The sequence below is a fragment of the Podarcis erhardii genome, assembly GCF_964252035.2.
Source record: "Podarcis erhardii genome assembly, chromosome: 3".
Taxonomy (NCBI): domain Eukaryota; kingdom Metazoa; phylum Chordata; class Lepidosauria; order Squamata; family Lacertidae; genus Podarcis; species Podarcis erhardii.
In genome coordinates this window covers 9,039,942-9,067,749 of record NC_138507.1, presented here as the reverse complement: position 1 = coordinate 9,067,749, position 27,808 = coordinate 9,039,942, and the positions used below count along the sequence as shown (strand labels likewise).

The 27,808-nt window shown below is 45.7% G+C and overlaps 2 protein-coding genes across 4 annotated transcripts in view; one reads left to right on the top strand and one right to left on the bottom strand.

Annotated features, from left to right (window-relative positions):
• Positions 1-1,912: 1,912 nt before the first annotated feature.
• On the top strand, positions 1,913-19,726 carry PAIP2 (poly(A) binding protein interacting protein 2). 3 transcript variants are annotated; one of them, XM_081855774.1, is made up of 4 exons: positions 1,913-2,056; positions 12,288-12,447; positions 16,410-16,589; positions 19,486-19,726. In XM_081855774.1, exons 2-4 carry the CDS (start codon positions 12,310-12,312, stop codon positions 19,540-19,542), a joined length of 375 nt encoding a protein of 124 aa, XP_081711900.1. In that variant the 5' UTR covers positions 1,913-2,056; positions 12,288-12,309; the 3' UTR covers positions 19,543-19,726. The 3 variants fall into 3 exon arrangements, with proteins under 3 accessions (XP_081711900.1, XP_081711901.1, XP_081711899.1); XM_081855775.1 differs by having other exon boundaries at positions 1,914-1,936; XM_081855773.1 differs by lacking the exon at positions 1,913-2,056 and adding an exon at positions 6,599-6,740.
• Positions 19,727-20,425: 699 nt separating this feature from the next.
• The window catches only part of SLC23A1 (solute carrier family 23 member 1), a 40,879-nt gene continuing 33,496 nt past the window's right edge, over positions 20,426-27,808 (bottom strand). Inside the window, exons 12-14 of the mRNA XM_081855576.1 lie at positions 25,902-26,045; positions 23,021-23,116; positions 20,426-22,022 (exon numbers count right to left, since the gene is read on the bottom strand). Coding sequence (XP_081711702.1) covers positions 21,775-22,022; positions 23,021-23,116; positions 25,902-26,045 — 488 coding nt within the window. The 3' untranslated portion in view covers positions 20,426-21,774. The remainder of the gene's footprint in view (positions 22,023-23,020; positions 23,117-25,901; positions 26,046-27,808) is intronic.

The following is a 27,808-nucleotide window of genomic DNA, read 5'->3' as shown; positions in this document are numbered from 1 at the left end:
ACCTTTTAAGACTAACTATAAGCTTTATGTTACAGATAGGTAGCCGTGTTGGTCTGCCATAGTCAAAACAAAACAAATTCCTTCCAGTAGCACCTTAAAGACCAACTAAGTCAGTTCTTCTTCAGATACCTGAAGGTATCTGAAGAAGCGTGCATGCACACGAAAGCTCATACCAAGAACTGACTTAGTTGGTCTTTAAGGTGCTACTGGAAGGAATTTGTTTTGTTTTGACTATAAGCTTTATGGTATAAGCTTTTGTGGCACTGCAGCCCACTGTCAGTTGGCAGGTCTGATGGTAGAGCACGAAACTTAATTTCAGTGTCATGAGTTCAAGCCCCACAATGGGCAAAAGATTCCTGCATTTCAGGGGGTAGGACTAGATGACCCTCGGGGTCCCTTCCGACTCTACAGTTCTATGATGATGATTTTTTTCTGCAGTTCATGCCAACTGAGATTTCAACATGCATCTGATGAAGCAGAGTTTTAGTTCATGAGAGCTTACGCCACAAAACTATTGCTAGTCTTTAAGCGGCAGCAAGGCAGTTTTTTTGCTGCAGCAAAACCAACACGGCTTCTCACCCACCTGGGAAAATGATAGAGAAGGCAGTGTACGTAACTTTCTTTTGGGATGTGGGGGAGGGGTGTGTTGGTAAACGGGGGTGTAAAAACTGATGACGCGTCTTGACATTTCTACACAAAGCTCAGATGCATGCAGAGATGCTACTGCTAAGAATGAACATTGCAGCTGGCAACAACCCAGCCACCTGTGCTGTGCTAAACTGCACACTTTTATGAGGGACTGGCAGATCTGTTGAATGTCATTTTAAGCAGGATGCCTAAAATTTGTTGTTTAGTCGTGTCCGACTCTTCGTGACCCCATGGACCAAAGCACGCCAGGCACTCCTGTCTTCCACTGCCTCCCACAGTTTGGTCAAACTCATGCTGGTACTGTAGCTTCAAGAACACTATCTGTTTCCTGCTTGGCAGGGGGTTGGACTCGATGGCCCTTGTGGTCTCTTCCAACTCTATGATTCTATCCAACCATCTCATCCTCTGCTGGTCTTTTCCAGGGAGTCTTCTCTTCTCATGAGGAGGCCAAAGTATTGGAGCCTCAGCTTCAGGATCTTTCCTTCCAGTGAGCACTCAGGGCTGATTTCCTTCAGAATGGATAGGTTTGATCTTCTTGCAGTCCATGGGACTCTCAAGAGTCTCCTCCAGCACCAGAATTCAAAAGCATCCATTCTTCGGCGATCAGCCTTCTTGATGGTCCAGCTCTCACTTTCATACATCACTACTGGGAAAACCATGGCTTGAACTATACGGACCTTTGTTGGCCTAAAATTATCAGTATCTTAAAAGCTGCGCAGAAGTCGCCTTTTTCTGGTGGGGGAGAGATCCCTAGTCCCAATTAAGTTGGCATGTGTAAAATCAAACCATAGAATTGGAAAGGACTCAAAGGGTCATTTAACCAGCAGTGCACGATCTCATCTAGATCATGATCATGACGGATGGCCATATGTCAGGAGTGCTCTGATGGTGTTTCCTGCTTGGCAGGGGGGTGGACTCGATGGCCCTTGTGGTCTCTTCCAACTCTATGATTCTATGGAAGGAGAGTCCACAACCTTCCGAGAGGGTCCACTTCACTGTCGGAACAATTTATTTTTCAGCAGCTGCACACCTTCCTATATTTCCCTTATATTCACAGCGTCTTTTTTCCTCCCTCTTGGAAAAATGGCGACCATAGAGGTAGGAAAAATAACAAGAGAGTCCCGCTGCGGCACGACTTCCGGCCAACCCCAGAGTGTCTTCCCCCTATTTCGTAGCTCTGTGGTGACTGCGGCCTGCGTATATTTTCAGAGAGGAAGCCCGAGCGGAGACCATAGAGACGGCCGCAAGACGGCGGAAGTGACCTCACATCCGGCCTGCGGAGAGATAGGTTGGAGAGGGAAGGGGGGGGGCCCGGTTGTTGTGTTTCCAAAGAGAAGGGGGCGGCGAAGGAGAAGCGAGGCAGCCGAGCAGAGAGCGGCGAGGAGCGGCTGACCCACTTCTTCGAAAGGTGCGGCTGCAGCGGGAGGGGGCCGGGGCCTAGCGCTCTGAGGCGGCGCCGTGGACGTCGGTCTCCCTTTGCCGCCCACACCCCGCGTGAGGGGAACCTTTCGGGGGGGGGGCAGGACGACGACGAATCCCTCTGAGGGGAAAGAAGGAGAAGCGAGGGGGGGTGGTAGTCGGAGAGCGGCCTAATGGCGCCTGTTGGGGGGTTGGAGGGTGTGTGTTTTTCCCCCCTTCATCCGGGTACCCGGGGCAGCGTACCTGTCTGTTAGGGGCGTGGTGCATGATGGGATACGTGCCACGGCTTTCCGCGTCTAAGTGGACTTCGAACGCTTCGCCCCCCCCGCCTCCCTCTCTCAGGGGGCGGGGCCTGCGCGCTCTTCAGGCGGCGAACAAAGAGGGTAGGGGCGGGGCTTAAGCGATGAGGGGCGGGGCTTAAGCGAAGGCCTAGTTAGAGACCTGCTCCTCCAGTCTTGCTTTGCCTTGTGCTCTTTGCTTTGGCTTAGCATCTTGACCAAGGCAAGGGAGGACTGAAGTGGGGTTTTTTTGGGGGGGAGGGGGGCTTTTCGTTCATATAGGGACCCTGGGGGTCATCCAGTCCAACCCTCTGCAATGCAGGCATCTTTGGCCCAACGTGGGGCTCGAACCAACGACCCTGAGATTAAGAGTGTCGTGCTCTGTCTTGTTGTTTTCCTCTGCAGAAAGGAAAGCAGCAGTGGTGGTGGTGAACACAATATAGAGGGCTGTTGTATATATTTGTTTGTTTGCCATGTTTTAAGGCACACAGTTGGCGCTGTGGGTTTAACCACAGAGCCTAGGACTTGCCGATCAGAAGGTCGGCGGTTCGAATCCCCGCGAGGGGGTGAGCTGCCATTGCTCGGTCCCTGCTCCTGCCAACCTAGCAGTTCGAAAGCACGTCAAAGTGCAAGTAGATAAATAGGTACCGCTCCGGCGGGAAGGTAAACGGCATTTCCGTGCGCTGCTCTGGTTTGCCAGAAGCGGCTTAGTCATGCTGGCCACATGACCCGGAAGATGTACACTGGCTCCCTCGGCCAATAAAGCAAGATGAGCGCCGCAACCCCAGAGTCGGCCACCGCTGGACGTAATGGTCAGGGGTCCCTTTACCTTTACCATGTTTACAACCCTCCTTTCCATCCAAGGAGCTCAGGTTCTCACCATCCCCGCTTTATCAACAAGCCTGTGAGGTAGCACTGGCTTTCACAGGGATTTTGAACTCCTGGGCCCTAGCCCAGCGTTTCTCAAACATCTTGGGTCCCTGGGTGTTGTTGGACGACAACTCCCATTGTCCCCTAGCTAACAGGGAGTTTTCGTCCAACAACAATTGAGAACCCTAGTTTGAGAAACACTGCATGGGCTCCATCAAAGTGTCTGTATTATTTGAAGAGATGTATTGACACAAATAGGGATACGGGTAGTGCTGTGGGTTAAACCACAGGGCCTAGGTCTTGCCGATCGGAAGGTCGGTGGTTCGAATCCCCACAACGCGGTGAGCTCCTGTTGCTCGGTCCCTGCTCCTGCCATCCTAGCAGTTCGAAAGCACGTAAAAGTGCAAGTAGATAAATAGGTTTACCTTTCCGGCGGAAAGGTAAACAATGTTTCCGTGCGCTGCTCTGGTTCGCCAGAAGCAGCTTAGTTATGCTGGCCACATGACCCGGAAGCTGTACACTGGCTTCCTTGGCCAATAAAGCGACATGAGCGCTGCAACCCCAGAGTCGTTTGCGACTGGACTAATGGCCAGGGGTCCCTTTACCTTTACCTATTGACACAAATGGGGCTCACATAAGTGAAGCTGATAATTAGATTCACGAGGGGTGGAAGGCAGCACTGCTGTCACACGGCACACACATTTAACTTCATATGCAGGTTATAATGTGGGCATAGGCAGCTGCCACCATGCTGAAGATGAGCAGGCCAGGGCATGTTAGTGCATTTGTACCACTTGGGTTCCGTACTGGAAGAAAGATGGGATATACCGTATTTTTCGCTCGATAACACGCACCTGACCATAACACGCACATAGTTTTTAGAGGAGGAAAACAAGAAAAAAAAATTCTGAATGAAGCAGTGGATGTATCATTTTTGTGCTTCATGCTGTGGCCACAGACATGTGATTTGATGGTGAGTTTGGGGTAGCCCAATGCAAAAATCCTGAGGATCCATGTGGATCCGTGCTTTGTAACCACGTTTTAAGTGGGGAGGGAAGGAAAAACATAGAAGGGACAAGGAGCACCGAGAGGGGTGTGCGGAGAAGCAGCTGGCTAAGAATGCAGGAGAGGGGTTTTACCGGAGGGAGGAAAGGAAGGCAAAAGTTCCCACACACCCACCCAAGCCAGCCAGCTCCCTCTCTCTCTCCCTCTCTCTCCCTCCCCCCCTGCATGTTGCCTGCGAGTCCGGAGAGGAATTAGAAGGAAGGACGCTCTGCTTTCCCCTCTGCTTGCCTGGAGGGGAGGGGGTTTCTCCGCTCTTTGTTCCGTTTGAGCAAACACAGTAACGAAACAGAAATGGGTGGGCAGTAAGACCCTGAGGAAGAATGCAGGAAAGCAGCAGCTTCCTCTTTTCAAGGCTTCCCTTCTCCAGACGATTTGATATTTGCCTGATTTTTGCCTTCACTCGCGCCAGTCCAGGGACCACACATTCGCTCAATAACACGCACAGACATTTCCCCTTACTTTTTAGGAGAAAAATTCTGCGTGTTATAGAGGGGAAAATGCGGTACATCTGCTAAGCAAATAAAAATAATATTTGATGCAGCAAGTTATGGTGATGAGCACAGGGTTCGGGGGATGTATATTTAATAAACTTACATCCTGTCTTTCCTCTAAAGGCCTCAGGATGGTCTACGTGGCTTTCCTATTCATTTTCCTTCTCTCAACAACGCTGAGAGTAGGAGAGGTTGTGATGGACCAAATGCCACCCAGTGGGTTTCATGGCCAAGTGGAGATAAGAACCTGGATCTTCCCACTCCTAGTCAGATACTTTAAACACCTATTCTCCATGAATTTGTCTGCCTGCAGATTTTTGCCATGATAACTAAAAGGAGCCTCAACCTGCATACTGCATGCATCTGCATCCTGGTTGCATGGTGACAAACAGAGGAGGGCTGCTGTTTTGACGCCTTTCTTGCTGGGAGTCCTAGAAATAGACTGCTGGCCACTGTTCCTCTGCCTCATTTTCTCTCTGAATTCTCTAATCAGATACTGAAGTAAGATGGGATGGGATGACATAGTGTGCTTTGGTTATTCTGCTAGGCACCATCTCTGAAGTCTTCGTGTTTGAAGCAAAATTAGTAAATCAGATGAGTTTCGCTCAGTAACATTTATTCTTCGTTAACTGAGAGAAAAACAAGAATCCAGAAAGGTACAGTTAAGCTGGCAGGTATAGGCATCATATTTCTTACCTACATATTACCTTTAGAGAGAACAGTGGGAGGAAAGACAGGCCACAACAATCCTTTACTTAGTTTTTCTGATGTTGCAGACTGTCACTGTTCCTAATGCCCTTTAAAACAGATTGCTATATCCTGGCTTTTTCAGAAATGTGTTTTGTTTTTGTGTGTGTGTGTGTGTGTATTTTCTTTTGGTAGAAATAGTTTGTGTACCATTCAGGCTTGCAAAACAGTGTGTTGATACTTGGGCTGAAGATTCAAAATTCAGTAGCCATTTATTTTTCCCTCATTCTGTAAAGAATATTTCACTGTTTGAAGAGGCAAATTAGTTTTTATATATATTTTAAAAATCTTACTCTAATTTGCATTTTTATCTAGGGCCATATTTCCAAACTATTTGCTTCCAAGAAACACTTTTTCCACATTATCTTGTCAGATGAGGAACTCCCGCAAAACTGCCATGGGACCCCAGAGCATTGTGGAGGATTGTTGGTACGAACTTCGAAACTTAATGTACGCAGGGACAGCCTCCTGCCCTGTGTTAAGTCAGGATGCTGTTCTATAATATATCCCATATTCCTCTGCATTGTGCTTTGTAGAAGATTCAGAAATGGTGGACAAGCTTGCTTTTCAGTGAAGCTTGTTGACAATTACTGATCAGAAACCTCTGGTAAGTTACTGAGGAGCCTCAAGATTCCTCTGAGCACAGTTTGGAAGCCAGTGATCTAGAATTTCCATATACAATGAGGACACTCTCCCGTATGGGGAAGAGAGAGGTTGGGCAGGTGTGAGAAAAGCTGTACCTACTAAAAGTTGTGTCTTCTGCATATTTAAATAAGACATTTGATGCAGTTTCACTACTAAAGTCAACCGTACCTGGTCATCAGCAGTGCCTGAGAGCCACATGGAAGCTGATCTGAACTCTTCTGCAGAAGACACGAATAAAATTATAATAAACATTAAAGATACACTGACCTTGCCTACCCTTGCAGCTGTCTTATCCATGAATCAAATTATATATCATTGGTTTCAGTACATAATATCACAGGGTAGATGGAGAACCGGTTCTTTTAGAGCTAAGTTATATAACTGTTTGGTATTTGCCCACATACATCATCTCTCTCAGGTGAGGTTTGTGACGTCACAATCTCATTTGACATCAGGATCCTATGAATTGCAGGATTTAGTAGGAAGAGACATAGAGCTGCCAGAGGGAAGTCTGTACTTAAACACAGCTCCCCTTGATTGTTGCAAATGGAGAGAGGAACATGATGACATTTCTAAGGTGACTTGCAATCTAGTTTCCCAAGCTAAATAATAGAAATGGTGTACATTTTGAAATCAAAAGTGGACACAGAACAATAATTATTTTTTGTTTGAACGTAATAATCAGAGATGTTTTAAGCAGAGCCTAGAACATCTTGCAAGATACATTTTAAAAACTAACCTTTTAAGTGTTCTGGCCCTATCTTTGAATCTGTAGCAGTAGCAGAAGGTTGCATCAATATAACGTGTTCTCGTTTACATAGTCAGCAGATATGGTACTTATAGTAAAGAAGACTTTTAAATTGCAAGTGACAATAATTACAGCAGTTTTGCTATTAATAAGTAGTCTCTGAAATGTTTGGTCAGCTGTGTAATAAACCCTCCAAACACCATGGGGCTTTATTATGATGTATAGTCCGACAATAAATGCTTAACTAAGTATTGCAGAGCTAACCTTGAAACCTGACCATGCTTCTCAAAAGAGAAAGAAAAATAACTGGTATTTCTCGCAGTGTTGGTACTTAAGTAACTTTGACTCCATGCCCATCCTCTAGCATAAGCATCCCTTGTTACAGTGTTCTGCTCAGAAGATGCGCCTGCTGGTGGGAGATGAGTGGGGGGGAGCACTTCTGCCAACTCCCCCTTTAATATGTAGCCCCTTGTAGTCTCTAAAAATCTGCTCTGGATGGTTGGGACTTTGGAAGGAAGGATTGTCAGACAGGGGAAGTCAGCATCAAAAAGCCTTCAGTGTACAGAAAGAGCTGTTCCGTTATCAAATGGCCAAACGTCTGTTAAATCAGGGATGGAGAACTTGTACCCATCAGAGATTGTTAGATTCCCTATATTAAATAGTGGTTTATTTTTAAATGCAGAATTTGTCGCTTCAACAAGTGGACTTTCCTTACTCCATTGGCAGAACAATATACAATGGGTGTTTCCAATAAGAACTTAGTCCTCTCTGTGTTCTGAGTGGTGGTTGAAAAACATTTCCGTCGCTTCCAGTGTGTTAAGGCTGGAAATAATACAAAAGAGGGATAGACAGAAAAAATATATAGGAATAAATAACTTTCCCAAGCATTCTAAACTCCCATTGTTCTAGGTGCGTTTTGCGACAGGGAATTTCATAAATGCAAGCAGTTTCTGAGCTCTGGGCACAGTATTGCGCCTAAGACAGGGGCCAGCAACCTAAGGCCCATGGGCCACAAGCGACCCATGGGGGTTGTTTAACCAGCCCATGGACCCCGCCCACCCACTCGGTCTGCTCCCGTGCACCACACTAAACCAGCGCGGAGCAGAGCAGGGACCGACTTCCACGATGCTGGCCAGCTTCCCATTGGCTACAGGAAGCTCCTGCAGCCAATGGGAAGCTGCGCACGCCTCCGCGCCGGAAGGAGCGCTGGAAATAGCATTTGCGCTTGTGCACCCACACACACACCGGCCCACCGCTGCATCTGCGGGACTGTGAACCAGCCCAAGCCACAAAAACTTTGCCGACCCCTGGCCTAAGATTTCAGATTAAAATTGCCGCTGTTACTCAGAAGTAAATGTCAGCCGGTCTTGAAAGATCTAAACTGGCTCCCAGTACGTTTCCGAGCACAATTCAAAGTGTTGGTGCTGACCTTTAAAACCATAAACGGCCTCGGTCCTGTATACCTGAAGGAGCATCTCCACCTCCATCGTTCTGCCTGGACTCTGAGGTCCAGTGCCGAGGGCCTTCTGGCAGTTCCCTCCCTACGAGAAGCCAAGTTACAGAGAACCAGGCAGAGGGCCTTCTCGGTAGTGGCGCCCGCCCTGTTGAACGCCTTCCCACCAGATGTCAAAGAGAAAAACAGCTACCAAACTTTGAGAAGACATCTGAAGGCAGCCCTGTTTAGGGAAGCTTTTAATGTTTAATAGGTTATTGTAGTTTAGTGTTTTGTTGGAAGCCACCCAGAATGGCTGGGGAAACCCAGCCAGATGGGTGAGGTATAAATAATAAATAATAATAATAATCATTATCATCATTATTATCAACCAAGTTAAATGGGGCTTCCTCCCAAGTAGAATGTGCATGGATAGGGGACCTGAAAACTTTATTTTTTCTTTTTAAACCCAACATGTTTTGCTTAGGCTTTCGTTGCCTTGTTAATGTACTTTTAATGTATGATGTGCTTTTAATTTGTAATATACTAGCCAGTTAGTTATGGTGGTTTAACTGGTGTATGTTAAAGTGTTATCTACCTCAGACTCTCACAGTATTGCTTAAAACCAAAACAAATTTTGAAGTGGGATCATTGAAGGACTGGACACTCAAGATGGGTGTCTCTGCCATCAGTTGTATAGACCTTTAATATGTGTTAATTGTGGTGCCAAATATATATATTTATGTGAAGGAAAGGGGGTTTAGGGAAAATCCTGGGCTTTTCTGCACAGTGGAAGGAAAGGAGGACCTTTTTCTGTCTCCCCACTTCCAGCCACTCTGAAGACTGTAGAAGGGACCCTCTTAAGAATATTAGGGTGGCTGGCAGGGGAAGCACGGATATGTTTTTTGCAGTCTTCAGATGAGGACTAGACCATGTGAAAAGTGAACACAAGATTTTAGCTGCAGTTCGTTCATTTCCAGCTTCATCTTCTTGTTATAAAAAGTGTGCCTAGACATTCAATTGTTACACCCATAACCTAGGTTTAAGGTGCCATTTAGCTCCTAGCTTTCGTATTTCTGTTTCTAATACTGCTGCTTACTAGCCCTTGAAGCCACCCCAAACAGGAAAGCCTTGCAATGCTTTGAGAAGGTGTTCAGAGTCAGAATTTGATAGACTGCTAGGGTGAAGGACATTCATCAACTATGATAACCACACTGAATATCCCTCTTGCCTGCCCCTTATTGATCAATCTAGTTACATGATGGTCCAGCCAAGAAGGCACATTTTGGTGTTAAAGAAGGAGTAAAGGAACGAATATACTTCTGAGATTTGTTAGGTCCACACGGTTGAGGGCTTTTGTGGTTCAAAGCCCAGGCATCTTGCTTTGGGTGCAGAAAGTAGTGACATTCCAGGGCACACATTAGTGGACTATTGGTGTGTGACCACAGAGCCTAGGACTTGCTGATCAGAAGGTCGGCGGTTCGAATCCCCGCGATGGAGTGAGCTCCCGTTGCTCAGTCCCAGCTCCTGCCAACCTAGCAGTTCAAAAGCACCTCAAAGTGCAAGTAGATAAATAGGTACCGCTCTAGCGGGAAGGTAAACGGCATTTCCGTGCGCTGCTCTGTTTTGCCAGAAGCGGCTTAGTCATGCTGGCCACATGACCCGGAAGCTGTACGCCGGCTCCCTCGGCCAATAAAGCGAGATGAGCGCCGCAACCCCAGAGTCGGCCATGACTGGACCTAATGGTCAGGGGTCCCTTTACCTTAGACTATTTTTAACTATGTTAAAAAATATTAAAATATATTTTATATCTTAACTTGGTAACATAACAAGAAACAGTACCCCCCTCCCAAACTGAACAGCTTTCAAAGTTGCATCGGTTGTAGTGAGAAGGACAAAGTGCAATTAAGTTGCCTGCCAAGTTTTTGCAGGTAGAACCATTCTTTAGCAAAAGAGAATGGTGCTCCTACCAGTACTAAGTAAGATTTATCTCCATCTCAACTGGAACTAATACACAGTGAAAGTGGTTTTACAGACTTTGGCCAGGTTTGTATGTTATGCTGCATCAAACCATGACTTCTCAGAAGTCTCTAGGAGAAGAGATTGCAGTAGCTTTGCTGCTTCCTGTTCATGAGATCATGGTTTAGCACTCCTGGACAAACCACAGCCCATCAACCATATGACAAACTTGGTTAGAGCTCACGGTTTGTCAGGAAGGAGCTAAAGCATTAGCCTGGGTTTGGATGACATGCTAAGCCAAAACATGACTTAGTGCAACAGCAGAAAGACTGGGGAGGAGCAAGTGGACAAGAGTGGCATCCCATACACACAATGCTTTAGGCATACTAAAATTAGTGTGCTAAAAATGCCCAGTGCCTTAATTTTTCCTTCAAATTTAAATGGTGGAAGGGAATGTGTGCTACTGATTTTACACATATTTAAATATTTGCACTATTTTATTCCCCACCCCACCCCCCATTAATGCTTTGCATTTGAGGCAAAGCCACTTTTAAGTACACTTAAGTGAATCTTTTTGCCAGTCATATTTTCAGGGTTTTTTTCTGGCTGTTGGTTTGAGTGTTGTGCAGCGTGTCAAAACTTAACATGGCACAGCTGTTTAGTTTTGCTTAGTAAATAAAGGTAAAACATTCAACTTGGAACATCAGAAAATCTCAGGTTCAAACATTTCTAGCACCCCACAGCCATGAATGTAACACTGTTGAGAGATCAAGTCCTATCATGTTTTGCACCAAATTAAACTTCTGAATATAATTCTCAAGGGAAACCCCATAAAGAGCTGTTTCACCTCAGGGTTCCAACATGTGAATGAAGACAGCAAGGTATTCATTAGATGGAAAGGATTTGAGACATCTTTCAATATGGGAGCTGATGAAAGATACATTAGCTTAACATTGTAATCTGCATCTACAGTGGTGCCCCGCAAGACGAACGCCTCTCGCGCGCCTTCCCCTCTGTCCCCGGAGATTGCGGGGCAGGCAACGGGGAGAAGCAATCTTCTCCCCGCCGCCCCTTGCTTTAAACAGGTCTGGGGACAGAGGGGAAGGCGCGCGGTGCTTCCCCTCTGTCCACGGACGGTCTCCATAGGAACGCATTGATTGATTTTCAATGCATTCCTATGGGAAACCGTGCTTCGCAAGACGAAAAACTCGCAAGAAGAAAAAACTTGCGGAACGAATTAATTTCGTCTTGCGAGGCACCACTGTACTACAAAGCGGAGACTGGCAAGGCTAAACACCACCAATTAAAGTTGTCTGCATCTTCTCATCCCTCCCCCAGTCAGAAAATATGCTAGATATTATTGCCTTGCTCTTATATTTCAATTACCAGTCAGTTTCCTTGCATCCAAAGGGTACTTAGATAGCATCTTGTTCAAACCTGATTGAATATTGACTATTGGACACACCCACACACACACACACACACAGAGAGAGAGAGAGGAGTGTGTAGAGATGACAAAATACAACCTTGCAGGAAAGGCTTTGAGGAAGATGAAGGACCCTTTGCTATCCGTTAATCTTTCTGCCAGAAATTATCAGAACTGCTCTCCACTATTTCTCAGATTGTCAAACAAGTCAGTTTTGCCTTGCATATTGTCTAACTTGGACCATAATTGCATTATTTTTCACAGTCCGTGTAAAATACAGGTTTTAATCTTTGTGTTTGGTTTCGACCCTAAAAGGGCCAATAGGAGAATTTTGATACATGCATAGTCACATAAAGTGTTAGATACTTGTCCATAGATATTCCGTCTCCACTGCTTGAGGAGGAAAATGCAGGAACAAGTCTTCCCAAACTGTGTCTCTTCCAGCATTGCAGACACTGGATCATGTTTCACTGAAATCAACAGGGAACTTTCAAGTAAGTGCAATTATGGATTGGACTGAGCGTCTTTAAGACCATGGTGTTTTTTTCCCCCCTTTCAGGCTTAAGCTCAAAGGCACAACCATGAAAGACCCAAGTCGCAGGAGTACTAGTCCAAGCATTATCAATGAAGATGTGATCATGAATGGTCACTCTCATGAAGATGATAATCCATTTGCTGAGTATATGTGGATGGAAAACGAGGAGGAGTTCAACAGACAGGTGGGTGAGCAGATAATGTGACACCTTCCATATGTGTAAAGAAGAAGTGTGGTTTTTTTTGGGGGGGGGTGTTATTTGGTATCATATTTTATTGGAAATTTCAGAAGGACTCTTGCCTCTTTTCTGCAGATATAGCCTTTGCAAAGAATTTTTGTTCTCTCAACATGTATCTCATTTGCCTATATTTTCTTCCAGTTCTTTCCTTGATAGTCTTGTCTCTCATTCTGAAACACAGCTTGGTACTCCAGTTGCTTAATCTCTGCTCTCTGCTTAAATTGGATACTTAGATATAGAGGAATGCTCAGTGCTGTAGCTATTGGGGGGGGGGGCTAGCCAGGTTTATTGCACCGGGTGAATTTTCCAGAAGAGTGCCATTGAGGCTCCCAGGCTGTGTGTGTGTGTGTGTGTGTGTGTGTGTGTGTGTACACACAAATGCACATGGTGGAGGCAAAAGGAGTCTTTGACCCAGATGAAATAAAGCCTAGTTTTGCCCCTGAATGCTAAATAAATACCGTATTTTTCGCACCATTGGACGCACTTTTCCCCCCTTAAAAAGTAAGGGGAAATGTCTGTGCGTCTTATGGAGCGAGCCAGCAAGAGCCGCTGCTCCCGACAAGCTCTGCGCAGCTCTGCCTTTAAAGCAAGATCTGCATAGAGTGTGTCTGCAGCTCTGGCTGGGTTTACAGGGAGGCGGGAGGAGGGACAGCCGTCTGTTGCTCCTTCCGGCTCATTGTAAACCCGCGGCTGCTGGCTCGCTTAGAAGCAGCAAAGTGGGAGGGAAGCCGCTTACACCCGTGTAAGCAGCTCCTCTCCCAATTTCCTGCTTCAAAGCAACCACGGAGGAGGGGAGGAGGGGACTCATGGATCCTCGCTGCTCGAGGCTGCATTGAAGCAGGAAAGTGGGAGGGGAGCAGCTTACACCCGTGTAAGGAGCAGCTTACACCCGTGTAAACAGCTCCTCTCCCACTTTCCTGCTTCAAAGCAACCACAGAGGAGGGAAGGAGGGGACCCATGGATCCTTCTCGCTGCTCAAGGCTGCAGCGGATTCCCTCCTCCCGGGCTCCCTTTGAAGCAGGAAAGTGGGAGGGGAGCAGCTTACACTTGTGTAAGCAGCTCCTCTCCCACTTTCCTGCTTCAAAGTGGAGGGAATCCCCTCCGTGGCTTGCTTTGAAGTAGGGTTCGGGGGTTCAGTGGGGAAAGAGGGCAGGAAATAGATGCTGGGCAGGAAGACTTTGACCACTGGAAAGTCCACCTCAGCCTCCCCAGATTTCCACTGAGACAGCCAGGTATGGCCATAAGAGCTGGAAACTTGCATGGGCTGTTTATTTAAAGACGAAAACATGCATTCATGTGAAATAAATCCTCCCAGGTTCCTGGACACAACCCACACTTGATATTCACACATGGATGATGATGATAATTATTATTATTATTATTATTATTATTATTATTATTATTATTTATTTGTACCCCGCCCATCTGGCTGGGTTTCCCCAGCCACTCTGGGCGGCTTCCATAGAAACCAAAAATACACTAAAATATCACAGATTAAAAACTTCCCTGAACAGGGCTGCCTTAAGATGCCTTCTGAATGTCAGGTAGTTATTTATCGCTTTGACATCTGATGGGAGGGCGTTCCACAGGGCAGGCGCCACTACCGAGAAAGCCCTCTGCCTGGTTCTCTGTAGCTTTGCTTCTCGTAATGAGGGAACCGCCAGAAGGCCCTCGGCGCTGGACCTCAGTGTCCAGGCAGAACGATGGGTGGCAGCCGATGGATGGCATTGGCAGCTGGAGGGGCAGCATGGTTCAAGAGCAAGTCCTGGTTTCAAGCTTCAGATCAGCTCTTTCGTGGTGGCCTCAAACAACCCTTTGGCTGCAAGGGGAATCCCTCCCTTAATTCAGGATGCTACAGTCTACACATGCTGTGGCTGCCTGCCCTTTTCCCTGAGCTGTAAAAGCACCTTCAAGAGGGTGATGGGAGGTGACACAGTCATCTTCCAGATGTGCAAAGAACCACCCTCGCCACACTAAACGTGACAGGAAGCCTCACACCCAGATCTGAAGCATTAATGGGATCCTAGGAAGCTGCCTTATAAGGAGTCGGACCCACTACTCCATCTAGCTTAGTAATGTCAACACTGACTGGCAGCAGTTTGCCAGAGTTTCAGGCCTGGAGAGGCTGGGGATTGAATGTGTGGTGTTCTGCATGCAAAGCCACTGAGGTTTCAGCTGTTCCCTTTAAAGACAAACTAAGATTGTAGTCCCCATGGTTCTGAAGAAAGGGCTAATTTAAACAGGAACAGAGGGACCTTCCCTGTACCACGTCAGGACCCCTGAGCCCATTTAGCTCAGTTTTGTCTTCACTGATGGGCAGAGGCTCACCTGGGTTTCAGGAGACACACCTTCAGTCCTACCTGGAGAAGCTTTCAAGGACTGAACTTGGGATCTTCTCCATGCTCTCCCTATTGAGCTATGATGGCTCCCTCTCTTCTCCTCCCCTCCTCCTATGCAGGAGGCCTATCTCGGCTTGTCATTATAATGTATATATGTCAAGGGCTTTGAGATGCATATAAAATCAGGCTCAGCATTATTAACTGGACTTAGGTAAGCCATGGTTCCCCTTCCTTCCCTCCTCTGAGGCTCGCTTTAAAGCAGCAAAGCGGACAGGAGCCACCCGCTTTGCTGCTTTAAATAGTTTAGTACAACATTTGATTCAGAATATTTTTTTTCATGTTTTCCTCCTCTAAAAACTAGGCGCGCCTTATGGTCAGGTGCGCCCTATGGAGCGAAAAATACGGTACACAAGTTAGCAAGGCCTTCTGAGATTGAAGAATTCCTTGCCATGTGTAATTTTTAACTTACTAGCCATTTCTAACCCTCATATTCCACTGTCAAATAGTATCAGTGATTATCTATGTGGGGCTACCTTTGAAGGTGACCCAGAAACTACAACTAATCCAGAATGCGGCAGTTAGATTGGTGACTGGGAGCAGTTGCCAAGACCATATAACACGGGTCTTGAAAGACCTACACTGGCTCCCAGTACGTTTCCGAGCACAATTCAAAGTGTTGGTGCTGACCTTTAAAGCCCTAAACAGCCTCGGCCCCGTAGACCTGAAGGAGCGTCTCCACCTCCGTCGTTCTGCCCAGACACAGAGGTCCAGCGCCGAGGGCCTTCTGGCAGTTCCCTCGCTGCGAGAAGCCAAGTTGCAGGAAACCAGACAGGGGGCCTTCTCGGTAGTGGCACCCTCCCTGTGGAACACCCTCCCACCAAATGTCAAAGAGAAAAATAACTACCAGACTTTTAGAAGACATCTGAAGAATACCCTGTTTAAGGAAGCTTTTAATGTTTAATAGGTTATTGTATTTTAGTGTTCTGTTGGAAGCCGCCCAGAAAGGCTGGGAAACCCAGACAGATGGGCGGGGTATAAATAATAAATTAATAATAATAATATCGGGTTAAATGCTATGCGTTGCTATATTACAAGAATAAGAAGTAAAGTGAAAAGGCAATTTCAAACAAACTCATATTAGTGTTAGGAAAGAAGTGAGGTGTGTTCTGATGGCCTCTCAGACTCCCCCCGCCCCCCAGCCATTTTTCATTTGGGTCTTACTTCCCATGCTCTTAGTAGCTGTCATTAAAGTTAGCCTGCCTCGTTTTACATAGGATGTGTTGTCAGCTCATGTGGGATGGGAACTAAAGGAAATAAACTATTGTGCAACTAAATTATTGCACAAACTTGCCACGTTAAGGCTACTTGCTGGAAAATATGACTCTTGCTAGAACCAGCTGAATTTAAAAACAAACAAACCCCAAAAACCTTTATTTTCCATGATGAAAATACTGTTAAGTAGTTGGTTGAGCAGTGCTGTAGCATTTTCTGTGCGTGACCCCTGTGAAGAAGCCTTAAGATTGGTGGCTGCGGTAATGGTAAAGTTTCTCTCCTATGTTTTAAATACAGATCGAAGAGGAGTTGTGGGAAGAAGAATTTATAGAACGTTGCTTCCAAGAAATGCTGGAAGAGGAGGAAGAACATGAGTGGTTTATTCCAGCCAGAGATCTCCCGCAAACGATGGATCAAATTCAGGACCAGCTCAATGATCTTGTTATCAGTGACAGTTCGTCGCTGGAAGATCTGGTGGTAAGTGCCTGGTTTTAAACACTTGAGTTTATTTGTACCAAGACTGCCTACAATCCTTGTCAGGTATTTATTTCAAAGAGGAGCTAAAAAAAAGTAAATGAAGGAAATCAAGCCACTTCATAACAGAACCTCCTCTTCTGTCTTGTTCTCCTTCTCCCCTCTCCCTCCCACTTAATGTCTTTGCAGTAGAAAGAATGGAGAGAAATAAGGAAAGCATGTTTGAGAGTTAAGAGTCTAGGAGAAATAGTCTGGGGCTAGGTGGTTAAGAGAGGGAAAATGTGCTTGTAGACCTACGGAGCAGCTCTCATTTTGGCTTTTGGATTCTGTGACAATGTGGCTTGCATGTCTGGTGGCTGAAGCTGGAGGTGGCCTCCATGTCTGTCTAGCACCTGCCATACTATCAAGTCCGTTGGTAGCGTGCAAATTGTAATAACACATATCCCAAATGCTGGGAGGCTCGGTGCAATCTTCTGAATTTAAAAAGGCAATACTTTGGGATCGATGAACGAAGTGTGCCTCCAATTTTAGTAGACTAAAAGCATAGAACTAGCCAAGGTAACGTATTTTCCTTTCCTCGCACTTTCCAAGTCTGTTCCAAAAACACCTTGAGCCTAGATAATGACTAAAATGAGGGAAATTGGCTGAATATTGGAGTAGACCCAAAGTTAGTTGCATTTTGGCACCATTGATTTCATTGGGACCAAAGTTCAGCTACTTGTGGGCACCTAAAAATATCTGCCTGAGCAGTTCCATTGAAGTCAGTTCCATTGAAGTTTCTTTCTTATGTGCACATGAACCACAATGCCTAGACTGAACAATTGCCTTCCCACAGGGGGAGCTCACCTGCAATATTTGTGTGAATTGCTGCCCTGTATATTTTTTTCCCTTGCCTATCAATCTTCTCTGAGAGGCAGGTAATTTTGACAACCTCACCAGAGTCCTTACTTAATAAAGCACATTTGTGTGAGCTGGCTCACAATTTGGGAGTTTCCTACCTTAGTACATACTCTGCACACAAATTCAGCAGAAGTTATCAAAGCAGTTGTTTTTGGACGGATAAACTTGCAGAAACATGTGAATCTTTGCTATTTCTTTCATTGATAGGAACCTCGTGTTAAAAGTGCAGTGACAAAAAAAGTCATAGTGAAGCCTCAGGTACAATAATAAACAAGAATGCAGTATTCAGGAACTCTGGTGTGTTACGTTAAAACCAGAACTACTTAAAAGTAACCACAAAATAACATCTAAATTGCCACATTAATGTTTTTGCTGTTGATGGTTAAGGATTCACTGTTAAGTTTAGAATTGGGAACAATGAGTAAGACATCCAGGCTGCTCTGTTTTAATCCATTATCTAATTAGGTGAGCCTGTGAGTTAGGCTCTTTGACTTCTTTTGTGACATGGCTGTGAATCCATAGGCATGGTTTTTTAATAGAAGCTAATAGGCTTGTACCAAATGTATTACGGTGTACTCTTAAGAAGGGAATTTCCTAAATACTCTTTATATATCATGGAGGGGGCTAAACATCCAAGGATCGGTATTAATTTGGTGACAATTTGTTCAAAACTGTGGAAAATCAATAAAAATAATTGGTAAACACCAAGGATCCTTCAAGCCCTACATTCAACTTTCAGATAACTCTGTCCTTGACAAACAGTGAGGTTTCTCTATGGTTTTTACAACAGTTTCTTAATCTTAAACATTAAAAATTTAATGTTTGTGCCCAGGGGCTTTAGCTCAGTAGCAGAGAACATGCTAACTCAGTCTTGGTGAGTTCAGGACTTCCTCTGCATGTGAAGACAGAGTCCGGCAGATTGAGTGGATGAGACCAAGATTGGGTCCAACAGTCGACAAGGCGGTTTCTGCACGAGCTGTAGAGGGAAGTGAGGGGCAGATGGAGCTTGACAACCTGGAAAGGTAGCTCATCCAGGAGAAGGAAAACTCGGGTGCTCAACCTCCAGCTGCCTCGCAGGATGTTTTCGGGAGAAGAAAGGGCTAAGGAGTAAACGAGACACAAATCCAGAGTGGATGGAGCCTTGTATGCCTCCTTCCTGCAATTCCTGCTGCTAAGCTGCTTTCCTTTGCACCACATTAGTGAGGCTTGTCATCTGAGCAGCCCAGGACCTCCATACACGCTGCCCAGGTTTGCACCGCGAAGCGGTCACTTCGGTGTTGCTAACACACTGGGTTAGCACTTGGGCCAGTCACACTTCTGTCTCTCAGCCCCACTCACCTCACAGAGTGTTTGTTGTGGGGGAGGAAGGGAAAGGAGAATGTTAGCCGCTTTGAGACTCCTTAAAGGGAGTGAAAGGCGGGATATCAAATCCAAACTCTTCTTCTTCTTCTTCTTTGACTTCAGCCCCGGAGGCACACTCCAGTGTCTCTTGATGCCAACAAGACACTGTAATCTCCAGCTAAAAGGATTAGTGCATGATGGCAAAGACTTCTGGCCTGAGATCCTGGAGAAGCAGGCATGTCCATAGTCTGTTTCGGGGGCCTAATTCAGCCTGCTGTTTGGTTTAATCCAGCCTCTGTGGCAGTTTATTTCCTGGGGTAAAATCCTAAGAAAAGCTTAACAGCTTTGGTTGGCCCTCATCTCATGCATGTTCACTTCATCAAATCTGGCCCTCTTTGAAAAAAGTTTGGACACCACTACTGGAGAGTCACTGGCCCTCAGAGCAGACAGTACTGGGCTATATGATCAACTAGTTTGACCCCCGTATAAGGCAACTTCTTTTGTTTCTATGATAAGACTACCTTGTTCTTTAGAATATTTTTCTGTGATTGCATCTTGCAGCTCTTGGCTGTTAAGAACTTGAACCTTGTGCAAATGCGTCATAGACGCATTTTGCTCCATAAACTCAATCTATAATGTCTTTTTTTCCCCCCTCCAGGTCAAGAGTAATCTGAATCCAAATGCAAAGGAGTTTGTTCCTGGGGTGAAGTACTAAATATATGAGTAGACTGGGCCCTCTTTTGGTGGATGTAGCACAATTTCCACACTGTGAAGCCAGTATTAGAAGATTTAATTGTTAAAACGCTCTCTCTTCTTGTCACTGTGTTACACTTACGCATTGCCAAAGTTTTGTTAGTCTTGCATGCTTAATAAAAGTGCTGAGACTGTTATTAAGTCAACTGCTGTCAGAGGTTAATGGAATGGAGAAGAAAAAAAATAATAACACTTACAATTGGACCCAGGCTCTTTTTGTGAATGAGACAGTGAGGTTGGAAGCACCAGTCAAGTTGAGAAATGTACCAAGTTTCTGAGAAACTCTTGGAATTCTACTTTTAGAAGGATTCGTGACAAAGAGTGGTCTGTTTTAGCTAAAGCAAGAGTTGGTGTCGATATGCACCTGATAATGCCTTAACATGAAAATAAAAGCAAGGTTTATCTGATTATGCAGATTAGCTGGATTATTTCAGAACTGCTACTAACTCTTCCCATGATGAAGCAAAATTTCACATCCTGCTCTTCTTTTTTGAGAAGAGCGTGGATAATGTATTATACACAAACTGCTTTTACAGACCTGTACAAAGTCCTTTATCTTGGCTACCAGATCTGGTGGAGGAGAAACAAAAATGACTGGCAGATGAGATTGTATTACAGCAAGTTATCATGTTGGAATGTTTGTCCCACTAATACATTTATATTTAAAGTGATGCGAGGTTGTGCATCACAGTTTCTTCCAGAAGTCCAGAAACATGGCACTGCCTGTATAAAATTTTACAACCTCAAAAGAGTTGGTTTTACCTGTAAAACTTTATAGCATTAGTGATTTGAGTGGTGCTTTTCCCTTGCTTTGTTTAATCATCCACTACACAGTAGTCTGCAGCACAATTTTTTTTTAATACAACTAGAACAGTTTTGGCTTCTTAAACTTCATATTTGGGTAGCTTAAGCTGCCATACGTGTTCAGTGTGAATAGTGTTTAAGTTGAAAATATTGTAAAAAAATTATATTTTTTCAAAAATATTTAAAAAAATAAATAATAGTAGAAACGACTTCTTGGTTTTTTATTTCCTGAGTGTTCATCTTTTTCTTGTGTGCAGGCCTTGATGGAGAGAGAGAGGGTAATAGACTTGACATAAGGAAAAGATGTAAAGGATGTGTGCTGTTATTTGTAAAGTGAAGCAAATTAGGGAAGACATGGGCCTGAATTAATGTTGCCCTTTTTTAAGATTACTCCTTGGCATGTAATTTCACTAAATGCCAACAACTTTAAGCCTGTTGCTGTGGAATTAGCCTTCTTTACTTCTTAGGTACTGACAGTAACTGTAGTCTTGCACCTGGTTACATGCAAATCAAAGCTATCTTAAGTCTTTGGCACCATACATTACCAGATGCAGGGTAACAGCGATTTTTTAACTGTCAGAGATAAATTGTAGAGAGTGCTACTTACGCCCTGTATTTCATTGTACATTGACAATAAAGGTATTATTATTATTATTATTTATATTATAGTTTCAGAGCCATCATAAACTGAGCTGGGAAACAGTGAGGAGGTTTCAGTGGAGGGGATTTCAGAAAAATGCTTAATTAAGACTTAATACCTTTCATAGTAATGTGGTTCAAGGTTTGGTGTTATTAGCTAGCATATTTTTTTACAGCAAGGTCATTATAATAATTGTTTACTTTTAAGTGTCCACAACACTTTACTTAGAAGTGTACTGGAAACAGAACCGGTTCCTTGAGGAATCCAACCAGTCCTCATATTTGTGTATGTAAACAATACCTTCCACCTGTTGCATCATTTCTTGCCCAAAAAAAGTCCCAAATTCCTTAATTTGAATCACAACACTAGGCCAGCTGTAAAAATCAAAGTAAGTTTAAAGCAATTATACTTGACGGAATCATTTTGACTGTGGGATTTACTTATTTCGACAGGAGGATACACACAATTCTGCTAATGGCCTCCCAAAACATAGCACCAATACATCTTTTTCTTCCAAGCACATACTGGATAGACAGAACTGAAAGGGGGTGGCAGAATTCTGCCCATGAACAAAGGTGTCTTGCAGATTTACAGCTAAACCGTTCACCAGGCTGAATGTTAACTGCTTTCTCTTTAACTCAACACGTTGGCAGAGGAAAATCTCCTCTGCTGGTGTGATTTGCTGGAGGCATGGGGTATGATTTAAATACCCTAGTATTGTCCAAACTTCCATACCTTACAGGAGTCTCTTCAAACTTTTGTACATATGACTGTAATCTCTGCCGTGTTTGCTGTCTGTTCTGGTGTGCTGGAATCCCTCTTTGTTCCGCAGTGAAAACCCATGAAGACTGGACAAATTGGCACATATTTTAACCACTGGATCCTTCTAATCACACCCATTCCAAATGGAAAATCGTAACTCTTCAGTTTTGCAGACGTGCCACTGTTTGCATGTGCCCCAGCCTTCCATTGTACTAGACCACGTTCCTCTAGAGTCCCTGGGAAGGAGTATAGATTGGGGGGGGGGGTGTTCAAAACAAAGAGGAGAACCATATAATCTCTTAACAAAATAAAGCAAGTTTACAACCGCAGCTGCAGCAGTCTTGGCCAAATGGCGACGGACAGTAGTTAAAAGAAACTGCAGCCTCTGGCCAGTCCCTTATAATGGTTCAATTGCTAGACGCTCCATTTTGCAAATGGTTAATTCAAACTTGGTAGAAAGCACACAGTTCTTACCATCTGCAATATGGATCGTTCATACAAACAACCCTCCAGCAAATGCGTAACACTCCAAATTCAGAAAATGGTCAGTGTGTGTGATCAGGATTCTACTAAAGAAATTCTTGCTGCGTTTAAGTGTAGACACATATGTGTGTGCCCGACTACTCCACAATCACCGCATATGCAAGTGTGCGCTCTCAAGCCCACAGCAGTCGATGAGTCAATGTCAATGTTTCCACACTCCACCACTGTTAGGTCCAGTCGTGGCTGACTCTGAGGTTGCGGCGCTCATCTCGCTTTATTGGCCGAGGGAGCTGGTGTACAGCTTCTGGGTCATGTGGCCAGCATGACTAAGCCGCTTCTGGTGAACCAGAGCAGTGCACGGAAACACCGTGTACCTTCCCGCCGGAGCGGTACCTATTTATCTACTTGCACTTCGACGTGCTTTCGAACTGCTAGGTTGGCAGGAGCAGGGACCGAGCAACGGGACCTCACCCCGTTGCGGGGATTTGAACTGCCAACCTTCTGATCGGCAAGTCCTAGGCTCTGTGGTTTAACCCACAGCGCCACCCGCGTCCCGTTAGAGGGGTAGGAGAGCTAAAAAAATTGTCACCTCTGACAAGCAATGCTCGCCTTGGGTTTCGGACAGAGTTTGGATTTGATATTCTGCTTTATCACTACCCACAGGAGTCTCAAAGCAGCTAACATTCTCCTTTCCCTTCCTCCCCCACAACAAACACTCTGAAAATACTGCAAGGAAATGAAACTGCTGTACCTGGGATGGTATTGTCCAGTATGAATGCAATGCCACCTCCAACAAACATTTCTGTGGTTAAGAGCACTGTTAATATTTGGTCCACTTCAGCAATACCTAGAAATAAGATTGACAACATGCCTATCGTATCACAAATTCAAAACTGCTTTTGGAGCTTGAACTGAAAACTGCAGATGGATTGAGCATGAAAATGTTAAATTTAGCTAATTAAAAACAATCTGTTTACAGTTGAAATGGTGGTATATATGCTTTTGTATGTCATTTTCTCCTTCCCCAACTCAGCTTTTCCATGGAGTTCAGAACCCTATTTTCTTATACTAACTCATTTTCCTACAAACGAAAGGTGGCACATCAATCAAACCTCACCATCAACACATACCCAGACCCCAAGTTCTTTGCCCTCATTTGCCAAAGATAAAAGTCCCAGAAAGCACATGTTTTTGGTTTGGTAGGTTTAGGCAATCTAAAGAAATGGAGTCTTTCTGCCTCTCTTTCCCACCCAATCCACCCATCGCTCCATTCACACATGCAGTGTACTGCACACCGTATTTTTCGCTCTATAAGACGCACCAGACCACAAGACGCACCTAGTTTTTGGAGGAGGAAAACAAGAAAAAAATATTCTGAATCTCAGAAGCCAGAACAGCAAGAGGGATCGCTGCGCAGTGAAAGCAGCAATCCCTCTTGCTGTTCTGGCTTCTGGGATAGCTGCGCAGCCTGCATTCGCTCCATAAGACGCACACACATTTCCCCTTTTTAGGAGGGGAAAAGTGAGTCTTATGGAGCAAAAAATACGGTAGTTATCTCATTACTCAGTTTCCTTTCCTTTCTCTCTGACCTGCCCTTTGCCCCCAAACATCCTTAATGACTGAGAAATCATGGCCTGGTGACTAGCTTTTGACACCTCATTCGTTTCTTTTTAGCCATCAGGCTAGGACAGAAAAAGTAAAGCTGGTTCCATCAGTACATGATACGTCGCCACTCCATTCTTCTAGGTCCGGCTTCCTCAAACTCGGCCCTCCAGATGTTTTTGGCCTACAACTCCCATGATCCCTAGCTAGCAGGACCAGCGGCCAGGGATGATGGGAACTGTAGTCTCGAAACATCTGGAGGGCCAAGGTTGAGGAAGCCTGTTCTAGGTCATCAGTGCAGAATTCAGTTTCAAAAGCCATTCCTATTTCAAAAAATCATGCCCATCGAATTAAGAACATGTGTCAGAAGCTGCCTGATGTGGAGCCAGACCATTGGTGTATCGAGCTCAGCATTGTCCACCCTGATTAGCAGCTGCTCTCCAAGGTTTTGGAAATGAAGCATTTCCCAGCCTACTTGGGGATGCTGAGAATTGAAGCTGGGACCTTCTGAGCTTAATGGAACTGTGGTCCTTTCCCCTGGCTAGCAGACATTGGGTGTGTGTGGCTGTCATCAGGACAAAGGCTGAACGACCTGGGTCAGAACAATATGGGATTGGGGGGGCAACTCCCATCTCCTGCGGGGGTGCAATTAGTGCCAGCACCGTCCGTTAAGAGTTTGGGTGTAATCTTCAACACCTTCCTTTCCAGGGAGGTGCAGATTGCAGCTATAACAAAGGCGGCATTTTTTCATCTCCACCAAGCTAAGCAGTTGGCTCCTTACCTCTCTCGCCCTGACCAAGCCACTATGATCCAGGCGACGGTCACCTCCAGACTGGATTATTGTAACTCGCTCTACGTGGGGCTGCCCTTGAGACTGACCCAGAAACTCCAGCGGGTGCAGAATGCCACGGTGAGACTCCTTATGGGGTCCTCACTGCGGGATCACATTCACCCGGTGCTATACCAGCTGCACTGGCTCCAGGTGGAGTACAGGATCAGGTTTAAGGTGCTGGTTTTAACTTTTGAAGCCCTATACGGCCTAGGACCCTCATACCTACAGGACCGCCTCTCCTGGCATGTCCCACAGAGGACCTTACAGTCTTGAAACAAAAACATCTTGGGGGGTTCTGGGCCACAGGGAGGTTAGGCTGGCCTTGACCAGAGCCAGGGCTTTTTCGGCTGTGGCTCCGATCTGGTGGAACGCTCTGTCACAAGAGACTAGAGCCCTGCGGGACTTGACATCTTTCCGCAGGGCCTGCAAGACAGAGCTGTTCCACCAGGCCTTTGGCCAGGGCACAGCCTGACCCCCTCCTTTGGCAATCCTCACAGAACTCTAGCCCAATGGTTGCCATTAATTTGATTTGAACTGATTTTATAATGAATTGATTTTAGACTGCTGTATTACTTTACTGTTGTTAGCCACTCTGAGCCCGGCTTCGGCTGGGGAGGGCGGGATATAAATAAAATATGATGATGATGATGATGTACCATGCATATCACAGAATCCTAGAACTGCCACAAACAATTGTAATCACAATGCGGAGCCACAAGATGCCTGAAATATCTATGTGTGTCTTTCGTTAGAAGCCAGGCTGGCACATACAGAAGCTGACCAGACTAGCAGGAGACACAAGACTGACAACAAAGCTTCGATGCTGTTCCTGCTCCAGCTCAGGAGGAGGGAACAAAGGGGTGGGAACAGAGGAAGGGCTTCTGCTGGCTCTCTCGCTCTCTCCCTTAATTGTAGGACCAGCCCAGTCCTGAGGTTCTGTATGCCTCTGATTAGGCAAAGACTTTCCAGCGACTTTTCAATACAGTGGTACCTTGGATGCAAATGCAACCTGCATCCATGCATCAGCGCATGCAGCGATTTGCCGCTTCCGCGCATGCGCGTGATGTTCTTTTGAGCGCATGCGCATGCACGAGCATCGAAACCCAGAAGTAACACGCTCCGTTACTTCCGGGTTGCCGCGGAGTGCAACCCGAAAATGCTTAACCTGAAGCTACTTCAACCCGAGGTATGACTGTACCTGTGTTGATAGCATTTGGGCGCGAATCTAAGTAGTTTGGGACGGTGAGCCCAAAAAACATTGCAAAGCCCAGGATGAAAAGGTTGCGGGAGGAGTTCATGTTGACAAACTGCAGGTTGGAGAGCCCCACTGCTGTGATCATGCCTGCAAATGGGAAAGAGGAAAAACTTTATTATACATGCGCAGTGGACTTCTTAAAGATAAGGTTGCAGGAAAGGCCAGTGCAAGGGACCGACTTCCCCAGTCAGTGCTGCTTCAGAACAATCCTTGTCTGTAAACTGTTTTTCTGGGATCGCACACATTGCAGCAGTCCCAAGTGAATCTTCTACCTCTAAAGGGTAAGGTAAAGGTAAAGGGACCCCTGACCCTTAGGTCCAGTCGTGGATGACTCTGGGGTTGCGGTGCTCATCTCGCTTTATTGGCCGAGGGAGCCGGCGTACAGCTTCCGGGTCATGTGGCCAGCATGACTAAGCCGCTTCTGGCAAACCAGAGCAGCGCATGGAAATGCCGTTTACCTTCCCGCCGGAGCGGTACCTATTTATCTACTTGCACTTTGACATGCTTTCGAACTGCTAGGTTGGCAGGAGCAGGGACCGAGCAACGGGAGCTCACTCTGTCGCAGGGATTCAAACTGCCGACCTTCTGATCAGCAAGTTCTAGGCTCTGTGGTTTAACCCTCAGCTCCACCCGCGTCCCACTCTAAAGGATAAAGGTAAAGGTAAAGGTACCCCTGCCCGTACGGGCCAGTCTTGACGGACTCTAGGGTTGTGCGCTCATCTCACTCTAGAGGCTGGGAGCCAGCGCTGTCCGCAGACACTTCTGGGTCACGTGGCCAGCGTGACGAAGCTGCTCTGGCGAACCGGCACCAGAGCAGCACACGGAAACGCCGTTTACCTTCCCACTAGTAAGCGGTCCCTATTTATCTACTTGTACTTTTGACGTGCTTTCGAACTGCTAGGTTGGCAGGAGCAGGGACAGAGCAATGGGAGCTCACCCTGTCGCAGGGATTCGAATTGCCGACCTTCTGATCAGCAAGTCCTAGGCTCTGTGATTTAACCCACAGCTCCACCCGCGTCCCACTCTAAAGGGTAGAGAAACTGTATTTTGACAGGCGGTGGGTGCCATCTATAGTGTCTGGTATGGGTACAGTCAGGGGGGTAAATCAATCAATCCATCCTTAACTAAAAGTAGAAATTGTAGAAAGATTTTGACAGATTTTTTCTGAGCACTTTGGGTCAAAAGAAAGTAATTTAAAGCAACTGTTGCTGAGGCATTTCAAAACTGTTGAGCTTTTTCTTACAAAAATGCCAAACACCCCTGCAAAAATCTGGACGTTTGGCAGCCCTAATGGCAGGTGGGTGTCCAATCCCCCCAAAACAAAATCTTGGCTCTGCCCATGGTATCCAGTGTTTTGGATCCCTGCTGGAAACAAATAACCCTGTTGCCCCAAGCACAACGTCACTAGTTCGGGATGGGGGGGGGCAGAGACCATGATACGTGGGTTTACACAATGAAATTTCAATCAATACAAGATTCTTTATATTTTCAGTGCTCAAGGGAGTCTTTAGTGCCCTCCCCCCTGGCTAAATTACACAAACTAAGGCTGCATACACATTATACCAGCAACTTTTTTCAGCCGTGGGCTAGTCCACCATCCCTCAGACCATGTGGTGGGCCGGACTATATTTTTTTTTGGGGGGGGAATGAACAAATTCCTATGCCCCACAAATAACCAGAGATGCATTTTAAATAAAAGGACACATTCTACTCATGTAAAAGCACGCTGGTTCCCGGACCATCCACGGGCCAGATTCAGAAGGCGATTGGGCCACATCCAGCCCCCAGGCCTTAGGTTGCCTAAAAGGTAAAGGGACCCCTGACCATTAGGTCCAGTCGTGGCCGACTCT

Coding starts and splice junctions, on each gene's coding strand:
- PAIP2 (XM_081855773.1), top strand. Junction 12,448..16,409: donor AGGAGGAGTTCAACAGACAG/GTGGGTGAGCAG, acceptor TTTTAAATACAG/ATCGAAGAGGAGTTGTGGGA. Junction 16,590..19,485: donor CGTCGCTGGAAGATCTGGTG/GTAAGTGCCTGG, acceptor TCCCCCCTCCAG/GTCAAGAGTAATCTGAATCC.